The sequence below is a fragment of the Pygocentrus nattereri genome, chromosome 15 (assembly GCF_015220715.1).
Source record: "Pygocentrus nattereri isolate fPygNat1 chromosome 15, fPygNat1.pri, whole genome shotgun sequence".
NCBI classification, from domain to species: Eukaryota; Metazoa; Chordata; class Actinopteri; order Characiformes; family Serrasalmidae; genus Pygocentrus; species Pygocentrus nattereri.
In genome coordinates this window covers 3,054,499-3,075,172 of record NC_051225.1, presented here as the reverse complement: position 1 = coordinate 3,075,172, position 20,674 = coordinate 3,054,499, and the positions used below count along the sequence as shown (strand labels likewise).

At 44.4% G+C, this 20,674-nt stretch overlaps 1 protein-coding gene across 1 annotated transcript; it reads left to right on the top strand.

The window, feature by feature from the left end:
* The first annotated feature begins 3,821 nt into the window (after nucleotides 1-3,821).
* LOC119265248 (proline-rich extensin-like protein EPR1) lies at nucleotides 3,822-19,806 on the top strand. Its single transcript, XM_037545424.1, has 2 exons — nucleotides 3,822-3,849; nucleotides 17,792-19,806. Exons 1-2 carry the CDS (start codon nucleotides 3,822-3,824, stop codon nucleotides 19,804-19,806), a joined length of 2,043 nt encoding a protein of 680 aa, XP_037401321.1.
* Nucleotides 19,807-20,674: the final 868 nt, after the last annotated feature.

Genomic DNA, 20,674 nt, shown 5'->3' with positions numbered 1-20,674 from the left:
GTCTCGGCTAATGCTGCTCTTTAGCCCCCACTGTGTCCGTCTCTTTTATGCAGTTGTTTTTAGTGTGTTTGTGCGTGTTTTCCTTTCCGGCTCCCTGCTGGCCATTCAGCTTTGGGCCTTTTATGATCAAAAAATTACAAAAAAGCACGCAGAACTAATTTTTCTGCCATTTTTTAAATTTATTTTAAAACCATTCAGAGTTAAAAATGTAGTTTTACGCTCTTCAGCCACTTTTATGAGAAGCCCCTCTCGGAGCTCCACCTTGCTGGTGTACAGTTAGAGACGTACAGTTTGTGTTATCCATGCTGAAGTTCTTAATGAGTGGCCATTTTCTGACCACTGCTGATCTTGTCTGGATATTTTTGGCATCTCAACAGTGTCACTGACGTGTGTAAAAACTCCAGCAGCACTGCTGTGCCTGATACACTCGTACAAGCACTACACACACTACCATGTTGGTGTCCCTGCTGTGCTGAGAATGGACCACCACCCAAATAATATCTGGACAACAGCGGCCCTGTGGGCAGAAACTGACCAATGATGGAGTAGAGGGGCTGATAAACTGTACAGCAACAGATGAACTACAGTCTGTAACTGAACACCAACATAGTGGAAATATGAGGGAAGTGTTACTAATAAAGTGGCCAGTGAGTGGAAGTACAAGGCAGGTGTTTCTAATAAAGTGGCCAGTGAGTGGAAGTACAAGGCAGGTGTTTCTAATAAAGTGGCCAGTGGGTGGAAGTACAAGGCAGGCGTTTCTAATAAAGTGGCCAGTGGGTGGAAGTACAAGGCAGGCGTTTCTAATAAAGTGGCCAGTGGGTGGAAGTACAAGGCAGGCGTTTCTAATAAAGTGGCCAGTGGGTGGAAGTACAAGGCAGGCGTTTCTAATAAAGTGGCCAGTGGGTGGAAGTACAAGGCAGGCGTTTCTAATAAAGTGGCCAGTGGGTGGAAGTACAAGGCAGGCGTTTCTAATAGTGGCCAGTGGGTGGAAGTACAAGGCAGGCGTTTCTAATAAAGTGGCCAGTGGGTGGAAGTACAAGGCAGGCGTTTCTAATAAAGTGGCCAGTGGGTGGAAGTACAAGGCAAACGTTTCTAATAAAGTGGCCAGTGGGTGGAAGTACAAGGCAAACGTTTCTAATAAAGTGGCCAGTGGGTGGAAGTACAAGGTAGGTGTTTCTAATAAAGTGGCCAGTGGGTGGAAGTACAAGGCAGGCGTTTCTAATAAAGTGGCCAGTGGGTGGAAGTACAAGGCAGGCGTTTCTAATAAAGTGGCCAGTGAGTGGAAGTACAAGGCAGGCGTTTCTAATAAAGTGACCAGTGGGTGGAAGTACAAGGCAGGCGTTTCTAATAAAGTGGCCAGTGAGTGGAAGTACAAGGCAGGCGTTTCTAATAAAGTGACCAGTGGGTGGAAGTACAAGGCAAACGTTTCTAATAAAGTGACCAGTGGGTGGAAGTACAAGGCAGGCGTTTCTAATAAAGTGGCCAGTGAGTGGAAGTACAAGGCAGGCGTTTCTAATAAAGTGGCCAGTGGGTGGAAGTACAAGGCAGGCGTTTCTAATAAAGTGGCCAGTGAGTGGAAGGCGTTTCTAATAAAGTGGCCAGTGGGTGGAAGGCGTTTCTAATAAAGTGGCCAGTGGGTGGAAGGCGTTTCTAATAAAGTGGCCAGTGAGTGGAAGTACAAGGCAGGCGTTTCTAATAAAGTGGCCAGTGGGTGGAAGTACAAGGCAGGCGTTTCTAATAAAGTGGCCAGTGGGTGGAAGTACAAGGCAGGCGTTTCTAATAAAGTGGCCAGTGGGTGGAAGTACAAGGCAAACGTTTCTAATAAAGTGGCCAGTGGGTGGAAGTACAAGGCAAACGTTTCTAATAAAGTGGCCAGTGGGTGGAAGTACAAGGCAAACGTTTCTAATAAAGTGGCCAGTGGGTGGAAGTACAAGGTAGGTGTTTCTAATAAAGTGGCCAGTGGGTGGAAGTACAAGGCAGGCGTTTCTAATAAAGTGGCCAGTGGGTGGAAGTACAAGGCAGGCGTTTCTAATAAAGTGGCCAGTGAGTGGAAGTACAAGGCAGGCGTTTCTAATAAAGTGGCCAGTGGGTGGAAGTACAAGGCAAACGTTTCTAATAAAGTGGCCAGTGGGTGGAAGTACAAGGCAAACGTTTCTAATAAAGTGGCCAGTGGGTGGAAGTACAAGGCAGGCGTTTCTAATAAAGTGGCCAGTGAGTGGAAGTACAAGGCAGGCGTTTCTAATAAAGTGGCCAGTGAGTGGAAGTACAAGGCAGGCGTTTCTAATAAAGTGGCCAGTGAGTGGAAGCACAAGGCAGGCGTTTCTAATAAAGTGGCCAGTGGGTGGAAGGCGTTTCTAATAAAGTGGCCAGTGGGTGGAAGGCGTTTCTAATAAAGTGGCCAGTGAGTGGAAGTACAAGGCAGGCGTTTCTAATAAAGTGGCCAGTGGGTGGAAGCACAAGTTTTATAGCAGCTTCATAAGCATTTCTGTAAGATGACATTCAGGGTGGCATCAGATAAACACTGGAGCGCCGGCCAACACCTCACTAATTGTCGTCTTTCCCAACCCGCAGGTTTTCTGTCAGTGAAACTTCATTGCTCTTTGCTCCCGACACACTGAGGCCTTGTTCTGAAACACAGAAGCCTGTTTTATCCTCGTGTGTTGACACCCAGAGTGATTATGGTCTGATAACATGCTGCAGAACGAGCTGTTTCAGTCTTTCTGGCCACTCACTGTGATTACATAACCGCAGCCTTGCTCACAGATACGTCCAGAAGAGCGGAGACCTGGCCAGTGTTGTTAAAGTAAATGTGTGTTTGTGTGTCGTGTTCATGGCAACAGCTTTAGGGTCTGTCTTTATGGCTGTTACTGTAAAGCTGGCAGGAGCTGAGAGTCAGCCGTGCAGACCGACTGCTCAGTTTCACACAGCAGAAACAAGTCAGCTCAGCTTTAGTTCAGACAGAGTTTGAGGAGAGAGGGAGAAAGAAAGGAAAAGAGAGATTGAGTGAGTGAGATGAAGAAATAAAGGCAGAGAGAGAAAGAAAGGAGAGGGAGAGTACAGAGCGGTGGGTTTTTTTTTTTATTAGATAGGTAAGCATCTAGTGAGCAACAGGTACTATGTGGTGAGCACCCGATACTATGTGGTGAGCACCTGATGCATCACATACTATGGTGTGCACCAGACGCTATCAGGTTCTGTGGTACTATGTGATGAGTACCAGATAATATGTAATGAGCACCAGACACTATGTGATGAACACCAGACACTATTAAGTGAGAACCAGATACTATGTGCTTTCTTGCTATAAAAAAATACACCACAGAGAGAGGGACAGAGAGAGGGACAGAGAGACAGATCTCAATCAGGTGTCTTCAGTAAAATTCCGCTCTGCTGCCAGAACACAGAACAGTTGTAAAAGCCCAGGAAGATCAGAAGATTTAGCCGCTCAGATAATCAGTCTGACTCTTATCACCCTTTATTACGCTTCATTACTATGGATACAAGAAATACGTCTATCACCTTTACCTCTGTGTGTGTGTGTGAGAGATTGAACTGACTCTGAAAAGTCAAAAATGACAAAGTCTCTCAGAGGGATGCAGAACTCTTGAAATTGCTGAGATATTGGGGTGCGATCACAGAACCATCAAACGTTTTGTTGCAAATAGTCAACAGGGTCGCAAGAAACGTGCTGAGAGAAAAAGACGCAAAATAACGGCCAAGGATTTGAGAAGAATCAAGCGTGAAGCTACCAGGAACCCATTATCTTCCAGTTCTGTCATATTCCAGAACTGCAGCCTAGCTGGAGTATCAAGAAGTACAAGATGTTCAGCGCTCAGAGACGTGGCCGAGGTAAGGAGGCTGAAACCCGACCACCACTGAACAAGACACATAAGCTGAAGCATCTAGACTGGTCCAAGAAGAATCTGAAGATTTTTCAAAGGTTTTATGGACTGATGAAACGAGAGTGACTGACGGACCAGATGGACGGGTCCGAGGCTGGATCAGTAACAGAGCTCCACTTCGAGTCAGATGCCAGCAAGGTGGAGGTGGGGTACTGGTATGGCCTGGTATTATTAAAGATGAGCTGGTTGGACCTTTTCGGGTTGAAGATGAGCTCAAAATCAACTCCCAAGCCTGCTGCCAGTTTTTAGAAGACACTTTCTTTAAGCAGTGGTCCAGGAAGAATCTGCATCTTTCAAAAAGACGATGATTTTTATGCAGGACGATGCTCCATCACATGCATCCAAGTACTCCTCTGCATGGCTCGCAGTAAAGGCGTTAAAGATGAAAGACTTATGTGGCCCCCTTCCTCACCTGACCTGAACCCAGCTGAGAACTTGTGGGCAGTTCATAAACAGGAGATTTATAGTGAAGGAATACAGGACCCCTCTCTGAACAGGGTCTGGGAGGCTGCGGCTGCTGCTGCACAAAAAGTTGATCGTCAACAGATCAAGAAACTGAAGGGAAAGCTTTGAGTTGTTTGTTTATAATTCTCACTTGAACAGATGAAAATAAAGTCAGATGGGAAAATGTTTTTCATTTAGCTGCGTAATAATTCTGCACCATTATAGTTTCCCAATAAATGTGCACATATAGATATAGATTCTCCTTAGAAAGCCAAAACCTCACTTTTACTTTCTTAAACATTCATGTTTGAGGTTTATTAACATTTTGGATTAACCGAGAGCGCTGTAGCTGCTCATTAATAAAAATAATGCTCAAAAACAAGACTTGCCTTATAATTGTGCACACAGTGTAAACACAGCCAGTGCCTTAAAGCTGGATTATGTAAGTTTTGGGGATTTGGAGACCTCTCTGGTGGCAATGCGTAATTGCACACAGCATAAAGAAGAACATTTTATAAGGTGGGTCACACTTCAGACCTCTTCCCTGAGTGGACAAATCTGCTAATTGAAAGAGGAGTTTACATTTATGGCATTCGACTGACACTGTTATCCAGAGCGACTTACAATTTGATCAATTTACACAGGTAGGTGAAGGTGGTGTTGGGAGTCTTGCCCAAGGATTCTTATTGGTATAGAATAGAGTGGTTACCCAGGTGGGGGATTGAACCCCAGTCTACAGCGTAGAAGACAGAGGTGTTATCCACTACACTAACCAACCACTTGGTGAATGATGCGTCTTCTGAGGATGTGAGTGAATTATCTACCATTAGAATGTTGATTTTGGGATCATTTGACGCCTACAGATAAAGATGTGAGACGTGGTGTGAGACAGCGATGCACACTCACCATATTTTAGCCTGTTTTTATTCTTTTGACTTTACTGATACGTTCAGTTTTTCAAACTTCAAGCATGAAAAATTTGAAGCGCTCATCTTGTTGGGATAAGAGAAGGCCTGCAACTTAATCCACATAAAATAAAGGCACTTAATTGGCAATATTGGTGTGAAAGATCACAATTTGACATTTTCTCCAAATGGTTCAGGTCTACGGTGATCACAGTTCCTCCAGTGTTCACTGTATTTTTTGTAAATGCTGACTTATACAAAAATAATCAAATTAAACACGGATGATATTGAGATTTCATGATGCACTCAAGTGTTTCCTGAAGAATTTGAAGTGGGTTTGAGGTGGGAGATTCGCAGCTCTGGGTGTCCTGGAGTGCTGGGGTTGTTATGGGATGAGATAACAAAGGTGATGTGAAGGCCTCATTAAGCCGCTGAAGCTGAGAGAGGCTGACGTGGCTGCCCACGCACCACTCCCCTCTCCTCCATTATTTATCCTCACGTCACTTTTTACCCATCAGTTTGCCTGAGACGCTCTAATTAGGGCCAAACCCTCGGCACCAGCACACCCTCTCTGGAACGACAGACAGACTTCCAGACGCTGTACCATCACTGTGGTTCCAGCTTCAGCGTAACTGAAACTGGACTAGTTTTATATGTCCAGAAATTTGTAGACGCTTCTTCTGAAATGAAGGTCTTAATAGTGAGTCTGTACGGCAGTAACAGCCTCTCCTCTTCTGGGAAGGCTTTGCACTAGATGTTGGAACATTGCTGTGAGGAGTTCATTGAGCATTATTGAGGTGGTCAGTTCTGGATCACTAACTCATCTCAAATTTGCTGGATGGAGGTCTGTCACTCCAGAGAACACCGTTTCACTGCCCAATGCTGGGGGGGCTTTATACCCCTCTAGCACACGTTTGGCATTGGGCCTGTTGACCTTTGACTCATGTGTCTGAATAAGAGCATCCCATTCTGTTGGTCAGTGCTTTTCTATGAAGATTATAAAAGCTGTGAATGTGCAAGTTGAACACCTGTGTCAGCAATGGGATCACCTTAAATTTGTGAATGTCTGGATACTTTTGGAGATGGAGTGTAATTTATAAAGAATAGTTTTGAGTCTGTGCTTGTTATCAATTGTGGGGGTGTTTGTTGATTCTGTTGGTGTTGGGTTTGTTGGTGTTTGTTGATTGTGTTGGTGTTGGGTTTGTTGGTGTTTTGATTCTGTTAGTTTTGAGTTTGTTGGTGTTTTGATTCTGTTGGTGTTGGGTTTGTTGGTGTTGATTCTGTTGGTGTTGGGTTTGTTGAGTGTCATTTGTTGGTGTTTGTTGATTGTTGGTGTTGGGTTTGAGTTTGTTGGTGTTTATTGATTCTGTTGGTGTTTGGTTTGTTGGTGTTTATTGATTCTGTTGGTGTTTGGTTTGTTGGTGTTTATTGATTCTGTTGGTGTTTGGTTTGTTGGTGTTTATTGATTCTGTTGGTGTTTGGTTTGTTGGTGTTTATTGATTCTGTTGGTGTTTGGTTTGTTGGTGTTTGTTGATTCTGTTGGTGTTTGAGTTTGTTGGTGTTTGTTGATTCTGTTGGTGTTGGGTTTGTTGAGTTTGTTATTTGTTGCCATCGAGTCTATTGGTGTTTGTTGGCTATGTTAGTGTTTGTTAGGTTTGTTGGTATTTGTTCTGCATGTTGGATTGTTGAGTATTTAGTAGTTGTGTCAATTGGTGTTTGTTCAGTTGTTCTGTCATAGTGGTTGTTGGTTTATTGAATTTGTTGATATTTGCTGGGTATGTTAGTGTCTGTCTAGCATATTATTTTTTTGTTAGTTGGCGTTTAAATTTGTTGGTGGTTTCTGATCCTAAAATGTGACTGGCCAATTAGTTTGGGATAAAGTATCTGTGTAATTTTCCCAAAATTCCCACAGACAGAAAGACCATAGCCTGTATCTCTGTCGGCATAATGCGACAGGACACACTCAATAACAATAACAACACACCATGCGGTCAGGCCTATTAGCAGGTTCTAATATCGTGTTATTGGATCAGAACTACTGTTACTGAAGCAGCTCCAATTACAGATATTACAACTGTTAGTATCAGACTGTAAAAACTACACACACTGCAGGTTCGTACTGCATTAGAATCCCAAATCTCTTCAGAAATGGCTTAAATTCCCAGCTAAGACAAATCCAGCTCTGACAGGGCTCTCCTCTGGGCCCCAGAGCTGAACCCAGTGAGCTGTTCCTCAATCCTCCCTCAGTAAATTCTTTTTAGAATAAGCGAATTTCACCCACATGCTAACAAACAAACACAGGCATTATGCTGAACGGGAAGGGAATGAATTTTGTTGTGCTTCATGCATCCAAACATGCAAAGCTTGCTTGGAATGCATGTGAATAAGTTCTGTGGCATGTGGCCACATGGACTTGACGCTGTTATTTCCATTCTCTCAAGGGAAAATGACACCCCACCCACACCGACCAGCCCTGCTCCTCGACCCAAATTTCACACCAATCCCAGCTAGCAAAGGCCTTCGGAAGACGAGGATGGAGGCAAAGAAACCCTGCGGAGATCTTAGTATTGACTTAATATTAGATGGCCTGCAAAGACACCTTAGCTAACAGGCAGCATCTGCTAGCCTAATTAGCCTAGAAAACGATCAGTTATCACTTCCTAAATTTGTCGTTGCCAACCCTGGAGTGAAATATGAGTTTGAACGATTCAGCAGTGGTTCATATCTCCTTATACTACATAATCCTTTACTTATTCTTTGGTTTGATTGTACATATTTGCTAGTTTGGGCTGAAATATGATCTGAAATATGATCCTAGCAGCACTGCTTACTGCTCCTCTCTGTTTAAAGTCACAGTGATCACCGTTTCGTCCATTTTTGTGTCCCTAGCGTTTACAGATATTTTACACTTGAAAAACATGTCAGGGTTACAATTTATTTATATTTTTAAATAAAACAATTTCAAGTTATTTAATCAATTACACCTTCTTGATCCATCAATTTAGCAATATTGGTTTTTAAGTCAGTCATATAGAATTCCATGTACTACAGAAGAGCTCGACCTCACAGTCATGTGTGAAGGAGGAAAAAATATATATAAAATCTATAATGAAAGACTCCAGGAGTCGCGTCACTGGTGTTACCATGTGACAAAAAATCTCTTATTTTGAAATAAAAGTCACACCGATGACGTCACTCGACCCCCTTTGACCTGTTTTCTGAGGATCTATGGAGAAAAGCTCATGGTGAGTCCACTGTGTCTCTCAGCTCTCAGAGATCTTCTCATTCAGCTCATGATCTCATATGAAGCTTTTAGCTGACGTCACTGGTGTGACCGACTTTATTCTGAGGTCACTGTGAAAATATAGAAATGGATTAAATTCCATGTTTTAGTGGACGTTCCCTGATGGACAGCATGTGGTTTGATGTTCTGTAAAATTCTTCGTTCATTAAAAACGTCTCTGGTGTTTCCTTTATTATGAGGAACACCAGTGAGGATCGGTAACACCAGTGACTCCTATGGAGAGACAGGACAGTGGACGCTTCTGTAGAATGACCCACAAAAATATCCATCAATTGTAGAAAATTATGTTTCTTAATAAAAGTTTCTCAAGATTTCCAGCTGAGACATGGAGAAGAACTCTTTTCCAGAAGTTTGTATGAGGCCTTTCCCTACTTTATACGACCTTTAGGAAAAGCTGAGGCTAAGCTAAGTGAGTGAGGGGTGTCTTCACTCCACCTTTCTACACTCTATTAAAATGTGGCTGGTGAACGTGGCTTGCAAGGTCATGGAAGATACTGCCACTCTGCTGATGTTCCTCCACACGTTTCTAATAGTGGTGTGAAAGTTCTACCAAAATATCGACCTCTGTTGAAAAGAAGCAGTTCAAACGAACGATTTGTTGATTGAGCCTTGGTCATGGTTCCTAGCAACAACCTGGAAGACCTTTTTAGACTGGAGATGCCATCTACTTTTTTGTAGACGCGGACTTTCTGAAGAAAATAACTAAGTGTCCTTAAATCTTACCTGCTAGTGCCCGTAAGGGATTCCAGTGGTAGGTTAGCTAGCAGCAATTCACATGAACATTTGTTGCCTGTTTTAGATTAACCGCAAATATTTGAAGCTTGTAGATGTTTCATGTTTCATTTGAAGCTTAAAGCTGACTGAAAACTGGTTAGACTTCTGCTTGTATTCACAGTGACGTATCAGAAGGACTAGAGTTAAATAGGTCCCATGGCAAACCACAGCTTGACTGGTTGGTTCCTCTGTCACTTCATAATTAAGTTAGTCAGTTTAATGAGTCCAGCTCCTGAAGTCCTAACCATTGAGAGAGCTTGCACGTCTGCCTAGATATCACAGAGAAAAACGATCCCAATTGGACAGTTTTCCATTTTAGGGAAATCTTTCTTTTTAGCCGAAGCTTAATAATGAGACAGGCAGAGGTGGACGAAGTAAACAAACCATGTACTTGAGTTAAAGTCGAGACCCCCAAGGTAAAATATTCCTCCAGTAAAAGTAGAAGTTCCTCCCTTTAGACCTCCACTTGAGTAAAAGTACTAAAGTATTTCCCTTCAAATGTACTTAAGTATAAAGTAAAAGTACTAAAAGAGGAATTCTGGCTCTGATGTCCTGTTATCATTTTTATAACCAGACTGGCTTCATGAACTCATTTCAGGTGAAAGTCCTCCAGCGTCTCTCTTGGTAAACCAGTCTTTTAATAGAACGTCATTAATTAGTGACGCTGACGTCTATTAAAATGATCAGAAGCACAAAACACTGAAGGTAAACAGTTTCCATCAGGGAGAACCGAGTGGCTCTGAAATCACTTTTTACACACAAGCAAAGTTTCAGTTTCAGATTTATTTACAACTTAGTTCCAAGTTTAAGTTGAATAAAAACTGGCTTTAAACTCAGGATCACAGATGAGCTCCTTTACTATGTTGATCTGTAGGCGTCTGTTCATAAACATAAACCAGCCCAAACTCATTTACTATAAAATGAAATGGTGTTTGTAGAAATTCAGAAAAAAGCCGCGTCAGTCTCGACTGCATATGTGGACATATTTCTATATTGTGCTCTATTTACACAAAGTTAGGTTAGTTCATCATTTATGTTGAACAGACTCTCCCAAAGTTTTACGCTGCTGCGCTGACGTTGAACCGCGTGCTGCACTGGGTCGGTATGACCAACAGGTCAAAACCAGCTCTAAACAAAGTGACCGCTGGGCCCTGATTGGCGCTCTGGCTTTGCGCTTCTTTCGTTTTGACATGTTACGTTTTTATACACACAGAAACCAAAAGGAAACCAAAATTTAAAAAAAATCAACAAAAAAAAATGCCGGACATGTGTTTTTCAGTTCCCTGAGGCTTCCCCTCTGGATCCAGTATAGTCATGCCTGCCTGTAACACACAGTCCTGGCTGCTTCACCTTCAGCTCTGTCAAGTCACACAAAGCATGCGTTTTATTGGGAGAATAAGAAATGCTAGTTCAGACCCTCCTAATCCGACAGGAACCGAATCCTGCTGTGAACCCACAAAGCCCCAGAGGACGCAGCTGTATCTCCACACCCAGACACCACAGGTTCACCTAGGAATGCCTTTACGAAACCCTAAACCCCGCCTGGGCTGTCTGTGGTTACGGAGAGACGGCCTGTGACCGCACTGAAGGCGACAACAGCAGCTTTTTTTCCCACTAATGCTTTAAGGCACGCTGATTGCTTTGTTATTTGGGAAGAAACCGCTGCTTGCAAAGCAGCTCCTGTACATACAGGCCTGAGGTCTTGCATTTTGTGCAAATAAACAAGAAGAAAGCGTTTGATGTGGTGCAGAGAGCTTTGGGGCTGGAGGAGTGAACGTTACTGATATTTCTCCATACGTTAACACTGAGATATTAGCCTGGGTGTTTCTCAGTGTGAGAAGCTCAAAGTCCCTAATAATCGCTTGTCGTTTTTGTGTCCCACTGAAATTCCTTTTACAAATGTGTAAAGTAAAAATGACATTTTAGCCACAGATTGAAGTGCCCTTCACTTCAACCTACTGTATGTGCATGTTTCAGAGACTCGAAACATTAATAAACACATTAATAGAATCTACAGCCCTTCAGTATGTCGGCCTGTCCTGGCCCGCTATGTCTACATTTTATATTTGTTAAAATGTCTCAAAATTATTATTATTTTGGCATTAATGATGCATGGCTTGGGCAAATTGTAAATATTAATTCAGGCAAATCTGTAACCGGAACACATTCCCTTCTATAAAATAACTGGAATGTAATATTTCCCTGCTGTTGGAAGAAAACCTCGTATCTCCATTTTTGTCACGTTATTCAGTTTTTGACATAATTTGAAAATCCCTGTTACCCTTTACATTGTGTGTAAATTTCATGAGGAGTGGACCAAAGGAAACGGACCAAAATGACTTGGGGAAAACTCTGGTTCCATTGACTTCCATTAAAAGTAAAGTAGGTTTTTTCCTTCTCCTGTAAAGTTACTATTTTGGAGATACAAGGTTTGAAATATGAAATATGCTGAAGATCATGAGAAAAAAAGTTTTTTTTATTTCTTCCCTTTCGGTGACATTGAGACACGGACTGAGAAGGTAACTTCTATTAAGGTAGCCTGTTACTCTAACTAAAGCCTAAAAACTAATAATTCATTAAAAAAAACCTTTATTTAATTTCTTAGAAAGTCTTAAATGCCCTCATGCCATTAGCAGGGATGCTGGTTTGCCACCCTGCTGAAAAACCCATAGAAACCATTGTGCCTGTTTAGTTCCTTGTGTTTTTGTATGTTTTGGCTTTTTTTAATGGGTTGATATCACAATGTAAAGGATCCTAATGGTAACCGCAGGTGACCAATGGCTGATCCCAAATGCATGTGGTGGTTCTACGGTGTTCTACAGGAAACTGGTGGTCTCTATTTGAATCCATTAAGCTAACTCAGATTAGAAAGCCACACAAATGGTTAAATGGAGATCCAGTTAGGCCCAGTGACTCCTGTCTGATATGCAGCGTGGTGGAAAACTGTAAATCAGATTTATTTGTCAAACTATCGCTTTAAACCTTTTATAAGTTGAATCATAAAGAAATAACAATGTCCACTACAGTCTTGACAGCAGAAGGCCTGCTGTGCTTTGGCCGGTGAGCCGGGGTCCCTCATGGTGGGCTCCCCTAGGGAAAGGAGTGGAAGTTAATTCTCCACTAATTTGGCCTCTTTTTGTTGTGGGACAGACAGACGCGCGCCAGCATTTCAGTGAAGGGGTGTTTTTACCCCCCTTTTCCACCCCAGTGCCCCCTTTCTGCTCAGGGTCACAGTAAACGCTGACCAACCACACACACACACACACTTCACTGCACCGCACCGCCCACCCCCCCAGCCTCCTGTCCCTTTGTCTTTTTGTCTCAGGGCGGTCTCTTTCAGGTCCTTTTGTCCCTTGCCAAGTTTCAAACGGCTATTTATGCTCGCTGCTTTAATTGTGTCGCCGGCGGAATCTGTTTGAATTTTTTCCGTTTTTTATTTTGCATCATAATGGAGCTTTTCAGTGGAGAGAGACGTTTCATCTCTTCATGCCTGCTTGCACTCTGTTTTGTAACTGAATTAGAGGCTCTCCATCTGCAGCACGACGCAGTTGGCGACTGTGACAGCAGGGAATTAAGTTGTTTACGTTAATGTCAAAACTGTTTTACTCCAAAAGTCTCTCTCCATTACTCCCCCTTACACGACAACCAGTGAGCAGTTTGATAAAAACACTCTCAGTGGTATTATTTACCCTCGCAGCCTCTCAGACGTCCACGGAATTTCCTCAGGAAATGTTATTGTATTTAATTTGGCAATTAAAATTAAAAGAAGGCCACTCAGACACACACGGACATGGACACACACAGATACGCACACAGACACACAGACACACCCAGATACACTCAGACACACACAGATACACACAGATAAATAAAAGAAAGAAAGATACACACAAACACACACTCAGACACAGACACACACAGGTGCATGCGCACACACACACAGACACACACACACTCGCAGACACAGACCTACACAGATGTACACAAAGATACACAGACACACACTCAGACACAGACCTACACAGATGCACACACAGGTACATAGACACACACTCAGACAGATACCCACAGACACAGACACAGATACACACATACACACTCAGACACACACAGATACATACACAGATACACACAGATTCAGACAGATACACACACACAGACCTACAGAGATGCACACACAGATACACACAAGACACACAGACACAGACGCACACAGACATACACACACACACACACACACACACACAGACATACACACACACAGACACAGACCTACACCGATACACACACAGACGCACACAAACTCAGACACACAGATACACATACGGACACACACAGATACACAGACAGACCGACACAGATACACACGCAGACACATGCAGATACACACAGACAGACACACACACAGATATGCAGACACACACAGACACACACACATGCAGACACACAGATACACACGCAGACACACAGATACACACTCAGGCACACACACAGACACACTCAGACACACATGCGCAGACAGACACACACATGGACAGACACATGCAGATACACAGACACACACACAGACACACACACACAGAAACACTCACACACACATATGCAGAAAGACACACAGACAGACAGACACACAGACCGACACACACACGCAGCTGCTGAATAAATCACCAAACTGTCCTCAAGTTTGCACCAAAACAAATCAAGCAGAAATCATAAACCTGGTTTATTAATGCTTTATAATCAAAGACTGAGTTCACATTAATTTACAGACAGTGACCAGAAAAACAACCAAACACTGCCCATCTAGCAAAAAGGGTTCCCAAACAAGGTTCTATGACTCGTAACGTTAGTGGTTTTGGTGCTATACAAAACCATGTTAATGTTCTGTAAGGAACTACGTTGAACATGTTCTCCATGACGGAGACTGATAATAATAACAACAATGAATAACTATGTAACTAACAATAACAACCTCCGAAACAAAGAAAGAAGAAAAAGTAAGACAAAAAGAAAGAAAAAGAAGAAAAATAAAACAGAAAGAAAGAAAGAAAGAAAAATAAAACAAAGTAAAAAGAGAAAGAAGGAAAGAGAAGGAGGAAAAGAAGAAAGAAAGGAATAAGGAGCCGTGCAGCTCACTGGCAGCGCAGCTGAATGAGCTCCTGATAAACTGTGTTTATAGACGCTGCAGTTGCGCTGATGCACAGACACAGTCTGACCAGGACACTCGGCTGAGCTGCGCCGCTCGTCCTTTCATGGGCCTTTAATCCAACGCGTCTCTAAATGGGACGAAACAAATTACAATAGTTTTAAAAACATTTTCTCAAGCGGGGTCACTCAGGAAGTCCACAGTGTGTCCCGTGAGAGATTGTCCAGCTGTTTGGGGGGATTTTTCCATCTGCTCTCTCTCCTCGTTTTTCCGCTCGTCTCCCTCTGCTCCACACACACACGCACACACACACACACACAGAGGACACTGGGGAGGCGTCTGCTGGCACTGCGCCAGCCCCTCTTCAGTGTCTCTGTTGTTCAGACTGTGATTCCAATAAACGACTTTCCTCATTCAGTCAGCGTCTCAAACACAAACCCCGTCTATTTACCCAAACCTTCACCCTGTTTCCCAAACCTTCACCCTGTTACCCAGACCTTCACCCTGTTACCCAAACCTTCACCCTGTTACCCAGACCTTCACCCTGTTACCCAAACCTTCACCCTGTTACCCAGACCTTCACCCTGTTACCCAAACCTTCACCCTGTTACCCAGACCTTCACCCTGTTACCCAGACCTTCACCCTGTTACCCAAACCTTCACCCTGTTACCCAGACCTTCACCCTGTTACCCAGACCTTCACCCTGTTTCCCAAACCTTCACCCTGTTACCCAGACCTTCACCCTGTTACCCAGACCTTCACCCTGTTACCCAGACCTTCACCCTGTTACCCAAACCTTCACCCTGTTACCCAGACCTTCACCCTGTTTCCCAAACCTTCACCCTGTTACCCAGACCTTCACCCTGTTTCCCAAACCTTCACCCTGTTACCCAGACCTTCACTCTGTTACCCAGACCTTCACCCTGTTACCCAAACTAAAGACTGAAAGCATATGTCCTGTCCTGTCCTGTCCTGCCCTGTCCTGTCCTGTCGTTCAGAGCGGTTTGGTGTGAAATGTTCCGTTCTAGAGAACCTTAACGAGTCAGAACTGTTCACAGTGGTGATGATCGGAACCAGACACCCCCCTCTAAAAGCTCTTCACAGAAATTCCTGCATGAAATGCTTATGAATTCACTGCCTGATGTCTGTTTTATGACAGTGTTGAAAAGATTTTGGCCAAAATATGTTTTTTTAAATCCATTCATGGTGGAGGGATGCATGCACAGCATTATGAGTCCCCAAATAAAACGTATTATTTCAGATTTTCGCCTGGTTCCCATCACCACCACCACGTAAAGACGTCTGAACCAGTTCACACCGAACCCTCTGAATCACTCAACTACTGAATTATGCAGAAAATTTGAAATATTGCCCGGAATTCCACTTTAAGTAGTGCGTAGGCTGGTGGACGGAACAAATAACTGCAATGAGTGGAAGGACAGATGAGACGATGGTGGTGATGGGTGGTTTGAATGCTCAGTGGATATAATCTGTGGCCCTGGAGGTTTGTGTGTGGTCTGACCATCAGAAATTAGATGTCAGTCTCTCTAGAAAAAAGACTTTGCATGTGATTAACAGGCTTAATTTTCTTTTGGAAACTTCACTTGATGTGACTCAAAGCGAATCAGTGAAGTTTATGAATGATTAATGGAACAATGTTCATTTGTATGCATATATATATATATAAAATCATCTCACTGGTGATTAATGGTGTCACTGGTGTTACTGATCCTCACTGGTGTTCCACATAATAAAGGAAACACCAGAGACGTTTTTAATGAACAAAACATTTCACAGAACATCAAATCATGTCCACGAAAATATGGAATTTAATCCATTTGTGTTTCTATTTTTTTCACAGTGACCTCAGAATAAAGTCGGTCACACCAGTGACGTCAGCTAAAAGCTTCGTATGAGATCATGAGCTGAATGAGAAGATCTCTGAGGACTGAGAGACACAGTGGACTCACCATGAGCTTTTCTCCATAGATCCTCAGAGAACAGGTCAAAGGAGGTCGAGTGACGTCATCAGTGTGACTTTTATTTCAAAATAAGAGACTTTTGTTATACGGTAACACCAGTGACACGACTCCTGGGGAACTGTTATTATATATTTTTAAATATTTATTTGGCTTTAGTTTCCTTTGTCATTTAAATCATATTTATTAATTATTGCAATTAAATTTGTTATTGCATAACATAATTATTGCAATTAAAATAGCAGAAAAACATTTTTTTGGTTTTTTTTCCCTTCAAAATATGGCTTCATTCTTGACACATGACTGTTGGGACAAGCACTTCTGTGGAGCTTGGATTTTATATGACAATTAAAAAACAATATTGCTAAATTCATGGCTGACGAAGGTGTAATTGTTAACATAACTTATTGCTTTATTTTCATGTTTTTAAGTGCAATATATCTGTAAACACATCTGTAGACCCATATATATATATATATATATATATATATATATATATATATATATATATATATGATATGTGTCTGTGTGTGTGTATATATATATGTGTGTGTATATATATATATATGTGTGTGTGTGTGTGTGTGTGTGTATATATATATATGTGTGTGTGTGTGTGTGTGTATATATATATATGTGTGTGTGTGTGTGTGTGTGTATATATATATATGTGTGTGTGTGTGTATATATATATATATATATATATATGAATATATATGTGTATAGATGCTGCCTTTCAGTTTATTTGCTAAGAGATGCAGTTTCTCGGAGCAGTGCGGTAAGCGGCAGTTTCACCCCAAAAAACAAAACAATCAGCCCACCTAAAGGCATTATGGGGAAAAAAGATTGTTGTTATCCCTTACAGTGTGGTCATTTATTCATACGGCAGTCACCCACTCATATATTTATTAATGCAGAAAAATGTCACATTTTGCTTCTCAGTAAAGTTCCATCAGCTTTTTCCACCTGCATGGAAACCGCACTCCACACCCTCCGCCCTGCAGCGCTGACTGTGCTAACCACAAACAGCAGGCAGTGAAGGGGAAGGAATGCAGCCTGCAGGCGAAGACCTACCTGCCCTGTCAACCTCTGCACCAAACCCACCTACGTTACAGCATTTGGCAGACGCCCTTATCCAGAGCAACTTACAGTTTGATCAAATTTACACAGGTAGGCGAAGGTGGTGCTGACTTACTGGCATAGTGTAGGGTGCTTACCCAGGCGGAGCTTGAATCCCAGTCTACAGCATAGAAAGCAGAGGTGTTACCCACTTCACTATACCAAACCCACCTCTGCACCGAGCCCACCTCTGCACCAAACCCACCTCTGCACCGAGCCCACCTCTGCACCAAACCCACCTCTGCACCAAACCCACCTCTGCACCGAGCCCACCTCTGCACCAAACCCACCTCTGCACCAAACCCACCTCTGCACCGAGCCCACCTCTGCACCAAACCCACCTCTGCACCGAGCCCACCTCTGCACCAAACCCACCTCTGCACCAAACCCACCTCTGCACTGAGCCCACCTCTGCACCAAACCCACCTCTGCACCAAACCCACCTCTGTACCAAACCCACCTCTGCACCAAACCCACCTCTGCACCAAACCCACCTCTGCACTGAGCCCACCTCTGCACCAAACCCACCTCTGTACCAAACCCACCTCTGCACCAAACCCACCTCTGTACCAAACCCACCTCTGTACCAAACCCACCTCTGCACCAAACCCACCTCTGCACCAAACCCACCTCTGCACCAAACCCACCTCTGCACCAAACCCACCTCTGTACCAAACCCACCTCTGTACCAAACCCACCTCTGCACCAAACCCACCTCTGTACCAAACCCACCTCTGCACCAAACCCACCTCTGCACCAAACCCACCTCTGCACCAAACTCACCTCTGCACCGAGCCCACCTCTGCACCAAACCCACCTCTGCACCAAACCCACCTCTGCACCAAACTCACCTCTGCACCGAGCCCACCTCTGCACCGAGCCCACCTCTGCACCAAACCCACCTCTGCACCAAACCCACCTCTGCACCAAACCCACCTCTGCACCGAGCCCACCTCTGCACCAAACCCACCTCTGCACCAAACCCACCTCTGTACCGAACCCACCTCTGCACCGAGCCCACCTCTGCACCAAACCCACCTCTGCACCAAACCCACCTCTGTACCAAACCCACCTCTGCACCAAACCCACCTCTGTACCAAACCCACCTCTGTACCAAACCCACCTCTGCACCAAACCCACCTCTGCACCAAACCCACCTCTGTACCAAACCCACCTCTGCACCAAACCCACCTCTGCACCAAACCCACCTCTGCACCGAGCCCACCTCTGCACCGAGCCCACCTCTGCACCAAACCCACCTCTGTACCAAACCCACCTCTGCACCAAACCCACCTCTGCACCAAACCCACCTCTGCACCGAACCCACCTCTGCACCAAACCCACCTCTGCACCAAACCCACCTCTGCACCGAGCCCACCTCTGCACCAAACCCACCTCTGCACCAAACCCACCTCTGTACCGAACCCACCTCTGCACCGAGCCCACCTCTGCACCAAACCCACCTCTGCACCAAACCCACCTCTGTACCAAACCCACCTCTGTACCAAACCCACCTCTGTACCAAACCCACCTCTGCACCAAACCCACCTCTGCACCAAACCCACCTCTGTACCAAACCCACCTCTGCACCAAACCCACCTCTGCACCAAACCCACCTCTGCACCGAGCCCACCTCTGCACCGAGCCCACCTCTGCACCAAACCCACCTCTGTACCAAACCCACCTCTGCACCAAACCCACCTCTGCACCAAACCCACCTCTGCACCGAACCCACCTCTGCACCAAACCCACCTCTGCACCAAACCCACCTCTGCACCAAACTCACCTCTGCACCGAGCCCACCTCTGCACCGAGCCCACCTCTGCACCAAACCCACCTCTGCACCGAACCCACCTCTGCACCAAACCCACCTCTGCACCAAACCCACCTCTGCACCAAACTCACCTCTGCACCGAGCCCACCTCTGCACCGAGCCCACCTCTGCACCAAACCCACCTCTGCACCAAACCCACCTCTGCACCGAGCCCACCTCTGCACCAAACCCACCTCTGCACCAAACCCACCTCTGCACCGAGCCCACCTCTGCACCGAGCCCACCTCTGCACCAAACCCACCTCTGTACCAAACCCACCTCTGCACCAAACCCACCTCTGCACCAAACCCACCTCTGCACCGAGCCCACCTCTGCACCGAGCCCACCTCTGCACCGAACCCACCTCTGCACCAAACCCACCTCTGCACCACATAAACCTCCTGTGCACCTTGCAATAACCCTGCTGTCCACTTGTTGGATAGATTTATAGACACCAGTGATACAGTGTCAGAAACCACATAACCAGCATGTTAGAGATTACGGTTTGAGGCGTGTGATGGTTTAAGCATTATTAGCCTGTTGCTGTTTGGCATATTGGCCTTAACTTTAGCACGGTGTGCAGTACAGGCCTCGATCAGACGCCTCAGAGCGTGTAGAGTTCAGTCTTTCACAGGACGGAGTGGATCCGAGACGGCAGGGATTTCACACCGCACTCCAGGGTGTGGTAAATATTCTCAGGTATCTGGTAGCTTAGTGTTTCATATGTAGATGCAATACCTTAACCCTTTCATGTCCATGTGTGAAATGTTACATTTCCTTTGATCTGTGTCCTCTGAGCACAAAGTCATTTTTGTAATAATAATTTTGTAATACCATTAAAATAAATGATACTCAAAATCATACATTTAGACCATTTGGAACAAGTTCTGTGGCTTTTATTACACTTTTCATACCAAATTTAGTTGCAGGCAGGGTGTGTAGCCTAGTTTTAGTGCTTAATGCAACACAGCACTGCAAAGAAATGGCATCTTGCCAAGTGACATGGTCTTAAATCTAGTCAATTGTCCAATATTTGCACTTATAAGATTATTTAGCTTATTTATAGACACTTTTCACTTGTTTTAAGTAATTTTAGGTAAAATTATCTCAGTATATTGGCAGATAGGGGCGGCACGGTGGCGTGGTGGGTAGCGCTGTCGCCTCACAGCGAGGAGGGCCTGGGTTCGATTCCCCGGCCGGGTGACCGGGGTCCTCTCTGTGTGGAGTCTGCATGTTCTCCCCGTATCTGCGTGGGTTTCCTCCGGGTTCTCTGGTTTCCTCCCACAG

What these genes read in the sequence shown, in the direction of transcription:
- LOC119265248 (XM_037545424.1), top strand. Translation starts at nt 3,822, where the DNA reads ATGTTCAGCGCTCAGAGACGTGGCCGAG. An exon ending in CGCTCAGAGACGTGGCCGAG is followed by an intron (nt 3,850 to 17,791) that starts GTAAGGAGGCTG and finishes CTCTGCACCGAG; the next exon opens with CCCACCTCTGCACCAAACCC.